General features: G+C 48.0%; 1 protein-coding gene across 1 annotated transcript in view; it reads left to right on the top strand.

Moving 5' to 3' along the window:
* The window catches only part of IFT172 (intraflagellar transport 172), a 1,181,874-nt gene that overhangs the window by 811,812 nt on the left and 352,939 nt on the right, over positions 1 to 17,123 (top strand). Inside the window, exon 33 of the mRNA XM_086928171.1 lies at positions 15,555 to 15,735. Coding sequence (XP_086784297.1) covers positions 15,555 to 15,735 — 181 coding nt within the window. The remainder of the gene's footprint in view (positions 1 to 15,554; positions 15,736 to 17,123) is intronic.

Here is a 17,123-nt window from a genome sequence, read left to right as displayed (position 1 = left end):
TCTGACACTCAATTGCTTTGCTGTCCTTTTCTGGCTTAATGGTTAACTGTGCAAAATCTTGCTTGTTCCCCTTTACAGCTGAACTGCCAAACGTAGACTTCACCCTACATAGCACACAAATACCTTGGAAGCCCAGCAAATTTCGATATTGTGCCAGAGTGTATCATTCATCAGACCTATTCATGGCAACCTTACCCGCGCCGCCACATCCTTAAGGTGCCAGATGGGCTTTTGGCAAACCTTAACATTATCAGTGACGCGATGTGTAGCTCTCCTAAAAATGGTGGTTTTCCCACCTTGTGTATTACTTTGCTAACCTGCCTCTTTATATCTCAACTTCATTTTTTCTACCTTTTAAAAGACACCTCAGGGAATTTATTTGGAACAAATCACGATGTAGGGTAGCGCTTGCAAAACTTTACTTGCCCCAGTCCAAGTAGGCCTCCCTGTACCAAATCTAGAACAGTACTATCTTGCCTCCCAACTTCAATGGGTAGCCAAGGGGATAGCTGGCCTACAGCTAGCCAACACTGCCACAACATCATCTGCTTGGAATTTACTCACTACCCTCTAACTATTACATCCATGCACCTGAGCAAAATCACCAGATTATTTGCTGAGTGGGATACCACTGCTACTGCCTGTGCCTCTACCTCACAAGGTCATCTGCTCCTTATATCCCAGCACTGGCCCTACTTGGTACACGTAGAGACTGCAACCTCACCTTATGAGCGAAATTCATCGTTCGGCACACCATTGGTCTACCACCTTGGGAGAGCGGTACCAGGATGGTAACCTCATCCCACATGAGACACTGATGGAGGAAGAGGGCTTGCCACCAGACTAATTCCTATTCTATAACTTACTGCTAATTTCATTAGGAAACAAATGGGGCGATATGACCCTGGAGCATCTGACCCACCTCAGTGTTCAGTACCTTCATGTCATGAGGATGGGTTACCATTTAATACACTGGGTTGCGGAGTCGCTGGGGACCCACACCACACTTTCATTGGGAGGGCGACTTAGCTCATCCTTGTACAGATAAGGAATGGGCCACCTTATTGGAAGGCCCACCACTTATTCCAAGCAACGCCCGATTTTGCCGTATTCAATTTTACATCATACACAGAGCCTCCCTCACCCCAGCCAAAATAAACCGCTACTTCCACTGTACAAACGATGCTTGCCCTCGGTGTCATCTGGTTGAAATGGATATGCTCCACTTGCTATGGGCCTGCCCAACACTCCAACACTACTGGCGAGGTGTCACGTCTCAACTGTCTACCTGCACAGGGCATCCAGGGCTAAACACATGGGAGATATGCGTCCTGGTTCTGATAGATACATCTGCCGTGTGGATTCCCCACCTTGTGAATATCCCCCTTGCGCCAGCAACGTTCGGAAAATTCTTCGTAGCACGCCGGCATGGACGACGTCATAGGAGCACAGCACCGACTCCTTATAAGGCCCACGTCAGTTCCCTTTTTTCAGGTAACTAAAGCTTCTAAGTGCTGAAGTCGACGCTAACGGTTTCTGGGATCTTCTGCGATACTTTTATATCTTGTTGCTATTTGCTGTTACAGTTTCTCTGTTGAGATTTTCTTCTTCGTCGAGGATGTCGTCGAGGAAGACGGTCTTCAAATAATGTGGTTCCTGTACCCGTATGATGTCGATCACTGATCCGCATTCCGACTGTCTGTGGTGTCTTGGGTCGGATCACAATGTTAAGAACTGTCGTTCTTGCTTCAAGATGAACCCCACCTCCAGACCGTACACCTTCATGCCTGGAGATTGAACGGGGCAATCTGAATTCTTTCTCTCTCCCTCACGATGTGGTGGATGTCATTCTTTCTGCCAGGCGCGACTCCACCAAGTCCATCTATTCGTATAGGTGGTCTAAGTTTGTCTCTTGGTGTAGGGAAAGGGATGTTGACCCGTTAAAGGCACATTTGTCTGACATTTTGTTGTTTGCTCTTTCTCTGGCACGGCAAGGGTTTGCTGTTGCCACTGTCAAAGGTTATCTTTCGGCCTTATCAGCATTTCTTTGTTTGCCGGATCAGCCCTCTCTTTTTAAATCTCCTGTGGTATTGAGATTTTTGAAGGGACTTATTAATAAGTTCCCTCCTTCTCCCTTTATTGTTCCTCATTGGGACTTGAATCTTGTGTTAACCTATCTGATGGGTTCTCCGTTTGAACCCTTGCACAAGTGTCCCATGAGGCTTCTTTCATTTAAGACGGTCTTCTTGGTTGCAATTACCTCGGCAAGGAGGGTAAGTGAGAGTCAGGCTCTTAGTTCTAAGCCCCGTTCTTGTCCATCCATGCTGAAAGAATGGTTCTCAGGACCAGGGCTGCTTTTCTGCCTAAGGTGGTAACTCCCTTCCACCTAGGACAATCCATTACCCTTCCTACCTTTTATCCTCCCCCATATCCTTCAAAGGAGGAGGAGAGGCTTCATCGTTTGGACCCGAAGAGAGCGGTTAGTTTCTATCTTGATAGGACTAAAGACTATCGTATTGACGATCAGCTCTTCGTGGGTTTTGCTGGCTGCAAGAAGGGCAGAGCGGTGCACAAGCGCACACTTTCCAGGTGGATTATTCTCTGCATCAAGATTTGCTACTCTCTGGCGGGTAAGGACCCTCCTGAGGGTATTAGAGCTCATTCAACTAGAGCAAAGTCTGCAACTTCTGCATTGTCTAGAGGTGTTCCTGTTGAGGACATTTGCAGGGCCGCGACATGGGCCTCCCTCCACACTTTTGCGAAGCACTACTGCTTGGATGCTGAGGTGAGGAGGGACGGCCACTTCGCGCGCTCTGTTCTCCAAGATTTCCTGGTATAGCAGAGTGGTCACCCTCCTCCGGGAGTGGGGACTGCTGTGGGACTCTATTCACAAGGTGAGGAATCCACACGGCAGATGTATCTATCAGAAGAACAAGTTACTTACCTTCGGTAACGCTTTTTCTGGTAGATACAGTATCTGCCTGTGGATTCCTCACTGACCCACCCGCCTCCCCGTTGTCCACTCTGCTATACCTGGTTTTGTGTGCAAATGTATTTATGAATTTGTATTTCTGAAATTGTATAGTTTTGCACTTTAAATGTTTTTAGTTTACATGTACTGTGTACATTGTATATATATATACTTGTTGGTCCGTCCGGGTGCCTCGAAGGCACGGAAAAAAGGGCGGAACTGACGTCATCACGCCGACGTGGGCCTTATAAGGAGTCGGTGACCTCAGACGGAGTCGCGTGCGATGCCGTGCTCCTAGGACGTCGTCCACGCCGGCGTGCTATGAAGAATTTTCCGAACGTTGCTGGCGCAAGGGGGATATTCACAAGGTGAGGAATCCACAGGCAGATACTGTATCTACCAGAAAAAGCGTTACCGAAGGTAAGTAACTTGTTCGTCTCTACCATAGGGACAAGAAGCGCAGTGTTACATCTAGCTTTCTCGACAAGGGATTACTGACAGCCAAACGCCTCATTACTTGGTGGTGGAAATCACCTGAACCTTCAACACAAACAGCCTGACGCAATCTCAAACCCCAATGCACTCACTCGAGGATCCCTCGGCGGTCGTGCTGGAAGCGCTGTGCAGGTTTTCTCAAGATGGCCGTCTCCACATTGCTCGTCGCACCCACGGGTCCCTGCTGTGGATGTGGGTAGAGGTCAGAGAGGTCTGGAGGTCCGGGTCTTGTCGAGCTTGGTCGTCGGATTCCGGGATGGAAGGACTTGCAGAAAACCGCACAGGAGCTTGATGGTGCCTGAGAAGCAGGATGGTCACTCCCTGACCATAGGGGAGATTCTTCAGTCTTCTGGAATCAGGAGGTCGAAGGTCAAGAGTTTCTTCGTGGAAGTAGTCAAGATTAATCTGATTTGGAATGGGACCAGCTCCTACCTTTATCCGGCTAAAGGGGGGCTGCACTACGACTAGGTCCCTCCCCTGGGTGGGACCAGGAAGGGGGGTGGTTACACCCCCTTTCCTTTGTCCAGTCTGTTGCCAGCTCTGGGGCTGGAGTGCCCCAGGAACTGGTTCTGACCGGTGTATGCACAGGGCACCTCTTGTGCCCCAGGCATGTCTCATTCCTTTGAGCCCTGTCCTACCTAATACACAAAATCCTGTCTGGGGTGGTGCTAGCCCCTCCCAAGGCAGGAAACCCTTTGTCCAAGCCTCCCTCGCTGGAAGGACTCACAGCAGCAGGAGGTCAGACTTGTGTCTGTGGTGGCAGCATCCATTTTGTGATGCTGAGGCTTGAGTTAACTTTAACCAGGTTTCACAGTTACATACATGTCGTGTCCCTCTAGAAGGGTGGAATGCTAACCCCGTCGCCAGAATTGGCGAGGGGTTAGTATTCCAATTCGTATGACACCTTACTCGACATGTTTTGATAATGCGATACCAAAGTTAGCAAATAACCGCGAGGATTATAATGCACTTAAGAGTATATGGTACGCGTTATCATGGAACAGCTATTAGGACTTGGTTCCTCAAGCTGCAAACGGGCTCAGCTCATGCCAGAGCACCATCTCACATAATTCCAAGCACTCTGCCTTCAGGATTGATAAGGCCTGCCATAGGAGTGACTGATAGGAATATATGTGTCCATTTTAGGGTTAGGTATAGAGATACTATACCTAAAGCAAAGGGTGATTACACCACCTTGCCCCAGCTGTCGTGCAGCCAGTTGTGTCAGATTTGGATGGCCAGCCAGTGGTGGCATAATACATGCTTCAGCCCCTGGTAGGCCCTGGGTACACCTATGCCCTGGATACCTAAGGTATGCTGTACAGGGACTGATAAGGTGGCCCAGTACCAATCGGTAAATGCACCTAAGGTACATGCTTGTCAATTTAGAGAGAGAACAGCTAGGCTGTGGGTCTGATTAGCAGGCCCACAGCCAGAGAAAGTCGTAAACCAGTGAAGGAAAAAGCAAAAATCGGGGGTGACCATAGGATTGCAGACCCTACTCTCCTACATAACCCCCCCACCCCAAACTTAGGGACATTAAACTAACCTTGACCAGGTGAGTCTTCTTGTTCTAAGTGGAAGTACCTGGAGAGACCATCTGCATTACCATGGTCAGTCCCTGGGCAGTGCTCCACTGTAAAGTCCATCCCCTATAGGGAAATGGACCACCTAAGAAGTTTGGGGTTTTCACCCTTCATTTGATTTAGCCATAAGAGGGGCTTATGGTCGGTCTGAATCTTGAAGTGAGTGCCAAACAAGTATGGCCTCAGCTTCTTCAGGGCCGAAACCACAGCAAAGGCCTCCCTCTCAATAGCTGACCAACGTTTCTCTCTAGGGGTCAGCCTTCTACTTATAAAAGCAATGGGCTGGTCATGACCATCAATATTCAGTTGAGATAGAACAGCTCCCACACCCAACTCAGAAGCATCTGTTTGGACAATGAATGGCTTGGAGTAGTCTGGACTCTTCAGAATAGGTGCAGTGCACATGGCCTGCTTTAGGTCATCGAATGCCTTCTGACAGCTAACTGTCCACTGAACTTTCTTTGGCATTTTCTTTCTTGTCAGGTCATTAAGTGGGGTCACAATGGTTCCATAATTTCTGACAAATTTTCTATAGTAACCAGACAGGCCCAAGAAAGCTCTTACCTGTGTCTGGGTGGTTGGAGGAGCCCAGTCCTTTATGGCCTGTATCTTGCTCTCCAAAGGTTGAACCTGGCCTCCACCTACAAGGTGGCCCAAGTATACAACTTGACTCTGCCCTATCTGGCACTTGGTAGCCTTGATAGTGAGGCCTGCCTTTTGCAGGGCCTCTAAAACTTTCCTCAGGTGGATCAGGTGATCCTCCCAGGTGGAGCTAAAGACAGCAATATCATCTAGATATGCTGCACAGAAGTCATCCAGCCCAGAGAGAACTTGGTTCACCAACCTTTGAAAAGTGGCAGGTGCATTCTTCAAACCAAAGGGCATCACCACAAACTGGTAATGACCTCCTGGGGTCGAAAATGCTGTTTTGGCCTTGGCATCCTCAGCTAACCTGATTTGCCAATAACCAGCTGTCAGGTCAAATGTACTCAAGAATTTGGCAGAAGCCAATTTATCTATGAGTACATCTGCTCTTGGTATTGGATGGGCATCTGTCTTAGTGACAGCATTGAGACCCCTGTAGTCTACACAAAGCCTCATCTCTCTCTTACCATCTTGGGTGTGAGGTTTAGGCACTAGAACTACAGGACTAGCCCACGGGCTCTCTGAGGGTTCAATGACTCCCAATTCCAACATTTTCTGTACTTCTTGTTTGATACAGTCCCTGACATGGTCAGGTTGCCTGTAGATTTTACTCTTTATAGGCAGACTGTCACCAGTGTCCACCTCATGGGTGCAACAGTTGGTCTGACTGGGTGTCAGAGAGAACATTTGTCTGAAGGATTGAAGAACCTGTTTACAATCCTCTTGTTGATGCTCAGAGAGGCTGTCAGAAAAGACTACACCATCTACTGACCCATCATCAGGGTTCTGAGTGAGCAGGTCTGGGAGAGGGCCACTCTCTTCCTCCTGTCCCTCATCTGTAGCCATGAGCAAGCCCATGTCTTCCCTGTTGACAAATGCCTTGCGCCTGTTCACATGATGTACTCTGTGAGGGCTCCTGGGAGTTCCAAGGTCCACTAGGTAGGTGACCTCTCCCTTTTGCTCAATAATGATATGAGGTCCAGACCACTTGTCTTGGAGAGCTGCTGGGGCCACTGGCTCCAACACCCTCACCTTCTGTCCTAGGTGATACACAGCCAGGACAGCCTTTTGGTCACGCCAAGCTTTTTGGAGTTCTTTGCTGGCCTCCAGGTTTTTAGATGCCTTCTCCATGTACTCTGCCATCCTGGAGCGAAGACCAAGTACATAGTCCACCATATCCTGTTTAGGCTTTTTGAGAAGTAACTCCCATCCTTCATTCACAATACATAGGGGTCCTCTTACAGGATGGCCAAACAGAAGCTCAAAAGGGCTGTAGCCAACCCCCTTCTGTGGGACCTCTCTGTAAGCAAACAGAAGGCAGGGTAAAAGGATGTCCCATCTTCGCCTAAGCTTTTCAGGTAACCCTTTTATCATCCCTTTTAGGGTCTTGTTGAATCTCTCAACAAGCCCATTGCACTGTGGGTGATGGGCAGTGGTGAATTTGTAGTTGACACCACACTATAGCAGTCAAGTATCCTGACATGAAGTTTGCACCTCTGTCAGAGATAACCTCCTTAGGAAACCCCACTCTGGAGGAAACTCCAAGTAGGGCCCTGGCCACAACAGGAGCTGTAGTGGTCCTAAGGGGAATAGCTTCTGGATACCTGGTGGCATGATCCACTACCACCAGTATAAATCTGTGACCAGATGCTGTTAGGGGGTCCATTGGTCCAACAATGTCAATCCCCGCTCTTTCAAAGGGTACCCCCACCACAGGTAGTGGTATAAGGGGGGCCTTTGTTGTGCCACCTGATTTGCCACTGGCTTGACAGGTGACACATGAGCGACAAAACTCTTTAGTGTCCTCAGACATATGGGGCCAGTGAAAGTGTGGGACAAGTTTTTCCCAAGTCTTGTTCTGGCCTAAGTGACCTGCAAGGGGAATTTCATGGGCCAAGGTGAGAAGGAAACCTCTCAGAGACAAGGGGATGACCAGCCTCCTGGTAGCACCAGGCTTAGGGTCTCTTGCCTCAGAGTAAAGGAGTCCATCGTCCCAATACACTTTATGGGCACCTGTGGCATTCCCTGCAGCCTCAGCAGCCGCCTGCTGTCTGAGGGGTTCAAGAGATGAACAGTCTAATTGTGCCTGTCTCAAGTCTGCCCTGGAAGGTCCCCCTGTCCCAAGAAACTCAACCTGTTCAGGCTCAAGTTCTTCTAGGACAGTTCCTTCTGGGGTCTTTGGGTCAGCCTCCTGTGAGAGCTGATCCTCACCTTGAGGCAAGGGGGAAGGCACTGCCTTAACCCTACTGTTCTTACTCTTGGTTAGTGTCTGGTCCATTGTTCCAGGATCCAGCACTAGTTCAGCTGGGCATTTCTTGGCCTGTGACCTAGTCACAGCAAGGACATGTGCTGACAAACCTAACATCTCCACATGAGTCCTATACTCCACATCTGACCATAGAGAGGATTCCAAATCATTGCCCAAAAGACAGTCCACTGGGAGGTCTGAACTAACACCAACCCTTTTGAGGCCATTTACCCCTCCCCAGGAGAAATTAACAAGTGCCATACTATGGGTGGTAGTGACATTGCTAGCGTTGGTCACTAGGTAGTCTGAACCTAGTATTACCTGATCAGGGTCCACAAATGCTGGTGTCACCATAGTGACACTGGCACAAGTGTCCCTGTAGGCTTGAGCCAATTTTCCATTGATCAAAGGCGTTTGCCTGTACTTGCCCAGAGTACTGGGACTTATTGTAGGGGTCAAATCCATGTCCCCAGTACAAACAAGAACAGCCTGGGTAGGTACTCTGACTAGGTCAAAGCCTGCCTCAGATACCAATGTCAACCCCACTATAGCCTTAGGGGGAACACTACCACTACTAACTGAACTAAGGGTTGCAGGTGCCTTAGGGGCAGTAGTGGTAGGAGCTGGGCCTTTCTTGGTGCACTCACTAAACCAGTGAGTATTACGTTTACAGTATTGGCACCATGGTTTCTTCTGGCCATTCTTCTTCTTCTTTTGGGAATTCTGGGACCCACCCTCTTTAGATTGTTGGGTCCCTGTTGAAGACTTCTGGTCATTTTGCTTGTTCTCATTACCCTTCTGGTCTGCTTTCTTGTGGCCACCACCCTGGTTCTGATTCTGCTGCTTGACCCTTGTCCTGACCCATCTGTCTGCCTTCTTTCCCAATTCTTGGGGAGAGGTCAGATCTGAGTCAATAAGGTGCTGATGCAACAACTGATTTTGACAATTACTTAAGATTTGTTCTCTCATAATTAGATTATATAATCTTGCGTAATCAGTAACTTTACTTCCCAGTAACCAGCCTTCAAAAGCCTTAGTGGCACAATCTACAAAGTCAGCCCAATCCTGAGACTGAGTTTTCTCGGTGTCTCTGAACAGCAACCTGTACTGCTCAGTTGTTAAGCCAACCCCATCAACCAGTTTATTCTTCAGGACTTGGTAATTGTTAGCATCCTCAGCTCTAGTAGTGAGGAGCTTATCTCTACCTTTACCTTCAAATGAGAGCCACAGAATAGCTGCCCACTGACTCTGGGGGATGCACTGGACAGTGCAGGCCCTCTCCAAAGCAGTCATCCATTTGTGGATGTCATCCCCTTGTTTAAAGGGGGGCACTATTTTACTCAGGTGTCTAGTATCAAAACTCCTGTCTTTATCTCTAGGGATAATGCTGCCACCAGTGGGGTCTGCCCCACTCAATTTCTGCTCTCTCGCAAAGGCAAGTCTTTCCTTGGCAAGGGCAAGTTCTTCCCTCTCAATCCTCAGATTGACTTCCCTCATTTTAGCTTCATACTCTCTTCTCTGAGGGGATGTCATCCCTCTGTGAGAAGATGCCTGAGAGACATGGGTGTGAATGGATCTGTTAGAGCCTCTGGAGAGAGACCTAACTCGTCCATTCCCAATGTTAAGCCTGCCTGAGAGTGGGCCTGGGGGTCCCCCAGTTCCATTCTCATGCCTGCTTAAGTTGGTCCTGGTGAGCCTACTGACTACTACCTGACCTTTGTCTGCCTCATCCCCTGATAACTCCTCTTCCTCCTCTTCACTTTCTGCTCCATGGAGGTTAAGGTCAGGGTCACCAAGGGTTCCCTCTAAGGGGGGCATGCTCCCATCTGGATTAGAGGGGCCTGTGTTAGAAGCCCTTCTGGCATCATATGTCTCTAGGAGACCTATCAGAAAAGGAGTGGTAGGGTTAGAACCCTATTTTAGTTTCCTGGAGGTACACAATTGTCTCATCTCCTGGAAGCTAAGAGCTGCATATCTGGAAGTGACCCGTGGAAGGTCATCAACCACAAGGGGGCCCTCTGTGTTCCCTCCTGTGGTAGACATGCTTCTAGTGAGGTGTAAGTGGTGCACTTACCTACACTATGGGTTTACCTACTGATCCCTTGCTAAGAGTTGTAGTCAGGGTGTGCTACTCCCTTTCTACTACAACAGCTGGTTCAGTAGAACTCAGAGTATTTCTAAGCTTGTTATATGTACCTAGGATACCTTATGTGATTTTTCAAATGATATCTCAGATTATATTTAGTAAAAACAACAGCAAGCTCAAATCCCAACCGCTGCACACCAATGTGAGAAGTTGGCCTGATATATGATGCTCACTAGTTCTAGTGATCACCTTGTATCAGTCCAAACAACCCTTATGGTGATTGGTTGTAAGTCAACCTTATAGACCAGCTATCCTAGTAGCGTGGACAAAAGCAGTCTTTAGGCTAAACTCTTTATGGCATGTGAAGCCAGCTGTTTTACCACATATAACCTTTGAATACCAAATGAAAAGGACACCACACAGGTAGTTATGAAAATAAACAGTTATTTATTAACTAACAACACCTCTGAACTCTTTATGAGATCAGAGGGCTAAGCACATGACAATACTCAAAAGGAAATACGAGTTCGCACAATATTTATGAGGAAGGAAAGTACTGTAAGGAGATCCAGAGGCTGGAGGATCGCTGGGACTACGCAACAAACTAGGTAAGTAAGGAGCAGGAGGCCCACGGGACTCACGTGCAGAGTGGAAACTCTCACACGGGATGCGTACCAACGTCTATGGATCGTACAGTTTAGAAAGTTACGGATTCCGGACGAACCCGGCTGGATGGAGGGAAAACAACAGTGGATCTGGACACTAGGATAGTGTACACAGACTTCAGCACCTAGAAGCTTTAGTTACCTAACCCACATGCTGCGGGTGAATAGGGCTGAAGTTGCGTCGGGTTTGCTGCGTTGATCCCGGTGATGCCTGAAACAAGGAGTTGCTGGCAGGCAGCCAGATGGAGGAGTCCGGTGGTTCCAAGGATGGAATTAGGAAGAAGAAGTCCTGAAAGGGAAGGGGACAGAGTATCGGTCACTAGCCAATGACGGTGCTGGAACCAGGAGGGAACCAGATGCTGTCGCCGCAGTCAGGTGAAGGAAGGGTCGCTTCTCTCTGCAGCTGTGGGGACCAGGAGTTGTTCTTCACGACCAGGCTGGAGGCACGAGCTGCTGTTGGCGGTGTCGGATCGTCGATCTGGACAGTAGGCCTTGGCAAATGCAAGCCACGCGGTGGAGCAAAGATGGCGTCTGGTGCGGACCAGGAGGGTCCGGGGTGCTTCTCGTTCACAGGGAAGCAAGGGCCAGCCTGGGGGACCAGACTAGCAGTGTCGGATTCTTCGGGTCGTCGTCTCAGAGGTCACAGGCCAGCCGGCGAGTGACCAGACAACAGGAAGAGCAGCAACCAGGCAAAAGGGCCCCACGCAGATCTCGTGGATGCTGGGGGGCTGGTCTTTAATGCAGGAGCTGCGTCGGTGTAGGGCTTCTCAAACCCCCAGGAGGATCCCTCGGCGGTCGTGCTGGAAGCGCTGTGCAGGTTTTCTCAAGATGGCCGTCTCCACGTTGCTCGTCGCACCCACGGGTCCCAGCTGTGCTGTGGATGTGGGTAGAGGTCAGAGAGGTCTGGAGGTCCGGGTTTTGTCGAGCTGGGTCGTCGGATTCCGGGATGGAAGGACTTGCAGCAAACCGCACAGGAGCTTGATGGTGCCTGCGAAGCAGGATGGTCACTCCCTGACCATAGGGGAGGTTCTTCAGTCTTCTGGAATCAGGAGGTCGAAGGTCAAGAGTTTCTTCGTGGAAGTAGTCAAGATTAATCTGATTTGGAATGGGACCAGCTCCTACCTTTATCCGGCTAAAGGGGGGCTGCACTACGACTAGGTCCCTTCCCTGGGTAGGACCAGGAAGGGGGGTGGTTACACCCCCTTTCCTTTGTCCGGTCTGTCGCCGGCTCTGGGGCTGGAGTGCCCCAGGAACTGGTTCTGACCGGTGTATGCACAGGGCACCTTGTGTGCCCCAGGCATGTCTCATTCCTTTGAGCCCTGTCCTACCTAATACACAAAATCCTGCCTGGGGTGGTGCTAGCACCTCCCAAGGCAGGAAACCCTTTGTCCAAGCCTCCCTCGCTGGAAGGACTCCCAGCAGCAGGAGGTCAGACTTGTGTCTGTGGTGGCAGCATCCATTTTGTGATGCTGAGGCTCGAGTTAACTTTATCCGGGGTTCACAGTTACATACATGTCGTGTCCCTCTAGAAGGGTGGAATGCTAACCCCGTCGCCAGAATTGGCGAGGGGTTAGTATTCCAATTCGTATGACACCTTACTCGACATGTTTTGATAATGCGATACCAAAGTTAGCAAATAACCGTGAGGATTATAATGCACTTAAGAGTATATGGTACGTGTTATCATGGAACACCTATTAGGACTTGGTTCCGCAAGCTGCAAACGGGCTCAGCTCATGCCAGAGCACCATCTCACATAATTCCAAGCACTCTGCCTTCAGGATTGATAAGGCCTGCCATAGGAGTGACTGATGGGAATATATGTGTCCATTTTAGGGTTAGGTATAGAGATACTATACCTAAAGCAAAGGGTGATTACACCACCTTGCCCCAGCTGTCGTGCAGCCAGTTGTGTCAGATTTGGATGGCCAGCCAGGGTGGCATAATACATGCTTCAGCCCCTGGTAGGCCTTGGCTACACCTATGCCCTGGATACCTAAGGTATGCTGTACAGGGACTGATAAGGTGGCCCAGTACCAATCGGTAAATGCACCTAAGGTACATGCTTGTCAATTTAGAGAGAGAACAGCTAGGCTGTGGGTCTGATTAGCAGGCCCACAGCCAGGGAAAGTCGTAAACCAGTGAAGCAAAAAGCAAAAATCGGGGGTGACCATAGGATTGCAGACCCTACTCTCCTACAGTTGTAACTTGACGTAATTTATTCCGTAGGTACACCAGGCCATTCTCATTGACTGCCTTGAATGTCAAGCAGCAGATCTTAAAGAATGATCTTTTTTTTACTGTCAGCCAGTGCAGTTTCCTTAAAAGCGGAGCTGAGGAAGAGCCTGCCGGTTGGTTAAGGATCATTCTAGCGGCAGTATTCTGCACCACCTGTAGCTTGGCCGACGTCTCCCCGACTTCCGCAAGTAGGGCATTTCCATAGTCCAATCGAGAGGTGACCATTGCTTTTACTAGGGTTCTCTGATAGGAGAGCGGAATGTAAGGTAGTATTTTCCTCACGAGTCGAAGGGCATAATAACATGAGCTTGTTCTTTCCAAGACTTGGGTTTTCATGTTTAGAGCTTGATCAAGCTTTAATCCCAGACTTTTTACTGCTCCTTAAGGTGATGGTGCAATTCCTAGCTCCTGTGGCCACCATTCACCTGACCAGACATCTGTTTCTTTCCCTACTAACATCAGCTCAGTCTTGTCCGGGTTCAACTGGAGATAGTTTTCAGTCATCCAGTTCGCGATGGTAAGCATCCCCTTGGCAAAACGAGTTTTATCGAGAATGGGGTTCGATCCGATAAAGATCAGCTGTGTATCGTCTGCATAAGAAACGATTCCAAAGCCTAGCTGCTCCACAATCCTGGCCAAAGGGGCCATGTACAGATTACAAAGTGTGGGGCTTAAGCAGGAGCTCTGCGGGACCCCTATGCCCAGATGCCTTTTTTTACATGTGTAGGGACCCAACATCTCTGTTTGGAATCTCCCTGACAGGAAGTTGTTAAGCCACTTATGTGCCATTCCGTTTATCCCTGCATCCACGAATCTCTCCGCCAGCTTAAAATGCGAGATGGTATCGAAGGCTGCGGAGAGATCCAATAAAATTAAGATTGCTGACCCTCCTGCGTCGACGGTTAGTCTTAGCGAGTCTGTTACTTCTAAGATCGCCATCTCGGTACTAAACCCTTGCCTAAAGCCTGATTGCGAGGGGTCCAGAAGCTGGTTTACCTCGAGATAAGAGCTTAATTGCTGGTTGATAATCCCTTCCAAGATTTTACTAAGAAGTGGCAAAAGGAGATCGGTCTGTAATTTCCAAGTGTGGCTGGGTCCGCCGAGGTTTTTTTTAGGATTGGGCTCACAAAGGCCTCCTTCCATATTGATGGGATAGAACCAGTAAGTATAGACTGCTTGAAGATGTCTGTGATCGGTTGAACACAACTGGCTGCTAGCAACATCATTATCCTTGGAGGACAGATATCAATAGGAGACCCAGACTTAGCTGTAATTAAGCCTTTCAGGACCTCCTCTTTCGTGACTAGTGTGAAACTGCTCAGGGAGGATGCTGCGGTTCCATCCACCTTTTCTAACATTTTAAGCGCCCCCTCATGATATAGGACTGACGTTGGGAAATTTTCATATGCATATACCCTATAACCACTAACTGAGACACCATGCTAGCTAATTTCCAGGCTAACGCACAACAAGACGCTGAAGCTCGAGTAGACCCACTGGAAGATTGAGAAGGAGTGCAATTTGTATTGTCGCCAATTAATCATATGACATTCACGGGGGCTGACCCTTTGCCTGAATATGTAAATGGAATGTTGCCGTCATGTGTCCTTCTGATTCAACATGTTTGGTGTTGGTAGCGGGGGCGATCTAAGACTGGATTTTCTTAACTCCTTTACCTGTAATTCCTTTCATAAAAATAGAACTGTTTGCCTACTCCTTCATAACTGTATGGCTGGACCATTAATGGAGTCACTATGCTAGTATTATGCCTTTTTCCCACAATGCGGCTTTCAACCCAACAGGACATTTATAAGCTGATGCGTGCCTTCTTGCTCAGCACTATCTACTCATATAAAAAATAACCTATATTCCAAAGTGCCCCTCCTTGGGCTGACCTGTTGCTATTTTTATTATGACTGTGCATCACATGCGCTTACAAATCTCCTCTGAAAGGATTGTGTCCCTTCCACCTCATCTCCCAAAATGCGGGTCGTTTTAAATCCGGTGTAGTAGATACTATACATTCACTAATTTTCTAAACAGCTTAGTATGTCCCACAGGCCCCCACTTTGAATAAGAGAAGATTTAAACAAGTGAATCTATGAAAGATATCAATTGGAGAACTACAGTTACAGGAAAGTTATTACTTTTATAGTATGTCCTTTTGAGCTTATTTTATTGATCCATCTTGTAATGTTCTCTGTCAGTTACCTTTTTATGTTGCTGTCTCTGTTTCTCAGTACCTCTTTTTCCAGTTTTCCTTCATCTGTTTACCTTGTATAAGTTATAAATGTCCTATTGTTCTCCCCTTTTCTCTAGTTCTCCCTATTCATTTTGGCCTTGTGCCCCCATATTTCTTTCAATCATTTTCTGTGTCTTTCCTTCTTCAGCATATTTTCCCATGGTTGTTTTGCAGCTCCTTTGTTATTTCCTCATCTTAAAGTTTCTCATATTCTCTCTGTTTGTATTAGTCTATGTTGTCTATCTTCCTCACCTTAACTTTTTCACTCTTTCTTTACTTCTCTCTTTCTCCCTTTTGACAGCCTACCTCTCTCCCTCTAGGCTAGCTTGCCACTTTCATTTAAATGCTTTCACCCTCTTTCTCTCTGGATTTGGGCAGGTACGTCCATAACCAGGACTGGGATGCAGCCCAACGCGTGGCAGAAGCCCATGACCCTGACAGTGTAGCTGACGTACTTGTGGGTCAAGCCCGCTTTTCTTTTGATCAGAAGGAGTTCCAGAAGGCAGAAGCATTCTTACTGCGTGCCCAGCGGCCGGAAATCGCCGTCAAGTATTACAAGGTAGGAGAGACATACTATATGCTGTAGAACATTTTGTTCGCACAAACACAAATTTCTCACAACTAACTGCTTCCAAATACAGTTTGCAGTGAAATTCAAAAAGAATAACCTTGACTTTACGATGGCTGTATAACTGCTTATGCCTGGGACTAGGTAGTGTAAATAGAAGTATATATAAACCACAAATTGAAACATAGAAGGCATCCAAGAATATAACACTGTCTCTTTGAGTTACAATGCGGAGATTTACAATGGACTATGTAGAATTAACTAAAAGCAATGGATTCGAAAATGATCTACAAAAAATATAGTTCAGTTCAAGCCAAATGTCAGCCCTTAAGGAGCGGTATCTTAGGTTTCTTACTGCTACAGAGGCGTTGTGTCATTTTTGACAAGTCCCTTTGTCTCCCTCTTGCATACAGTTACTAGACGGTAAAAGGTTTTTTTTTGTAAATAGTATTGTAACAGTTTAAAGTTATAAAAGGCAACTTCTACCTTTAAAAAGATCCCTCTCTCTTGTTGTGATTTGTGTAAATGATTTCTTCCAGTAATTTATGTTTAACAGTGTTGGAGATGTCGCCCCTTTAAAACTCAGAGGTAAAGCCCTGTCGGGCCTGCGAGAGGCACATGTCTGCTACAGACCTGCTTGAGGACTCTCTCTGGCTCTTCGGTCCCTGTCATGTTTCCGGATCGTGCAGTCAGTGCTGCAGCTGCTTCCTAAGACCAACAAGCAATGTGAGGCCAAGATGTTCATGGCTTTCACCCAGGCCAACCGATAGGCTCTGCGTTTTTCATGGTTGAACTCTAAATTGCACTTCCCCTTTCTCCATATCTTATACAAAGATAAAGAAAAGAAGATAGAAGCAAAAAAGTAAGCAAATTGAGTCACCTCGATGAAAATCGAGGGGTAAGTCCCCACAATATACTCCACCCCAGCTCCAGCAGAGTCTTTTTCATCCAAGTCAGTGTTGGTGGATACAACTCTACCTCAGGAGCCCTATTCTGACCACCGATGGCGATCTTCGCTCCAGAACCACCCTGACTTCACTGTTGATGATAGTACTCATGATGCTGGTGCCGAATTGCCCTGAGTTCGCAGCACTGGGAGAGCCTCGCCCCCTCCTGTCCATGCTTCTGCAAGCAATGTGGGATATGTTTCAGTGAGTATCGGTCCCCTCAGGAGTACCTTTTGACTCCGCTCCGATTCCAACTATCCAGCGCTTCCCTCTGTCCTTTAGGAACTACTCTGGTTCCGATTGGAGTTGGACTGACACCGGCGCTGGGGATCCTTGCCAGTTGTATGTGTACCAGCATCTATAGCTTCATCTCAGCTGACTCCTGTTCCCCTGCCGGATTTGCTGATGGTGCTAATCAAGATCAACGTTCCA

This window comes from Lissotriton vulgaris, chromosome 6, assembly GCF_964263255.1.
Source record: "Lissotriton vulgaris chromosome 6, aLisVul1.2, whole genome shotgun sequence".
Lineage (NCBI taxonomy): Eukaryota > Metazoa > Chordata > Amphibia > Caudata > Salamandridae > Lissotriton > Lissotriton vulgaris.
Note: the sequence above shows the minus strand (reverse complement) of the source record. Positions and strands in the feature narration are given on the sequence as shown.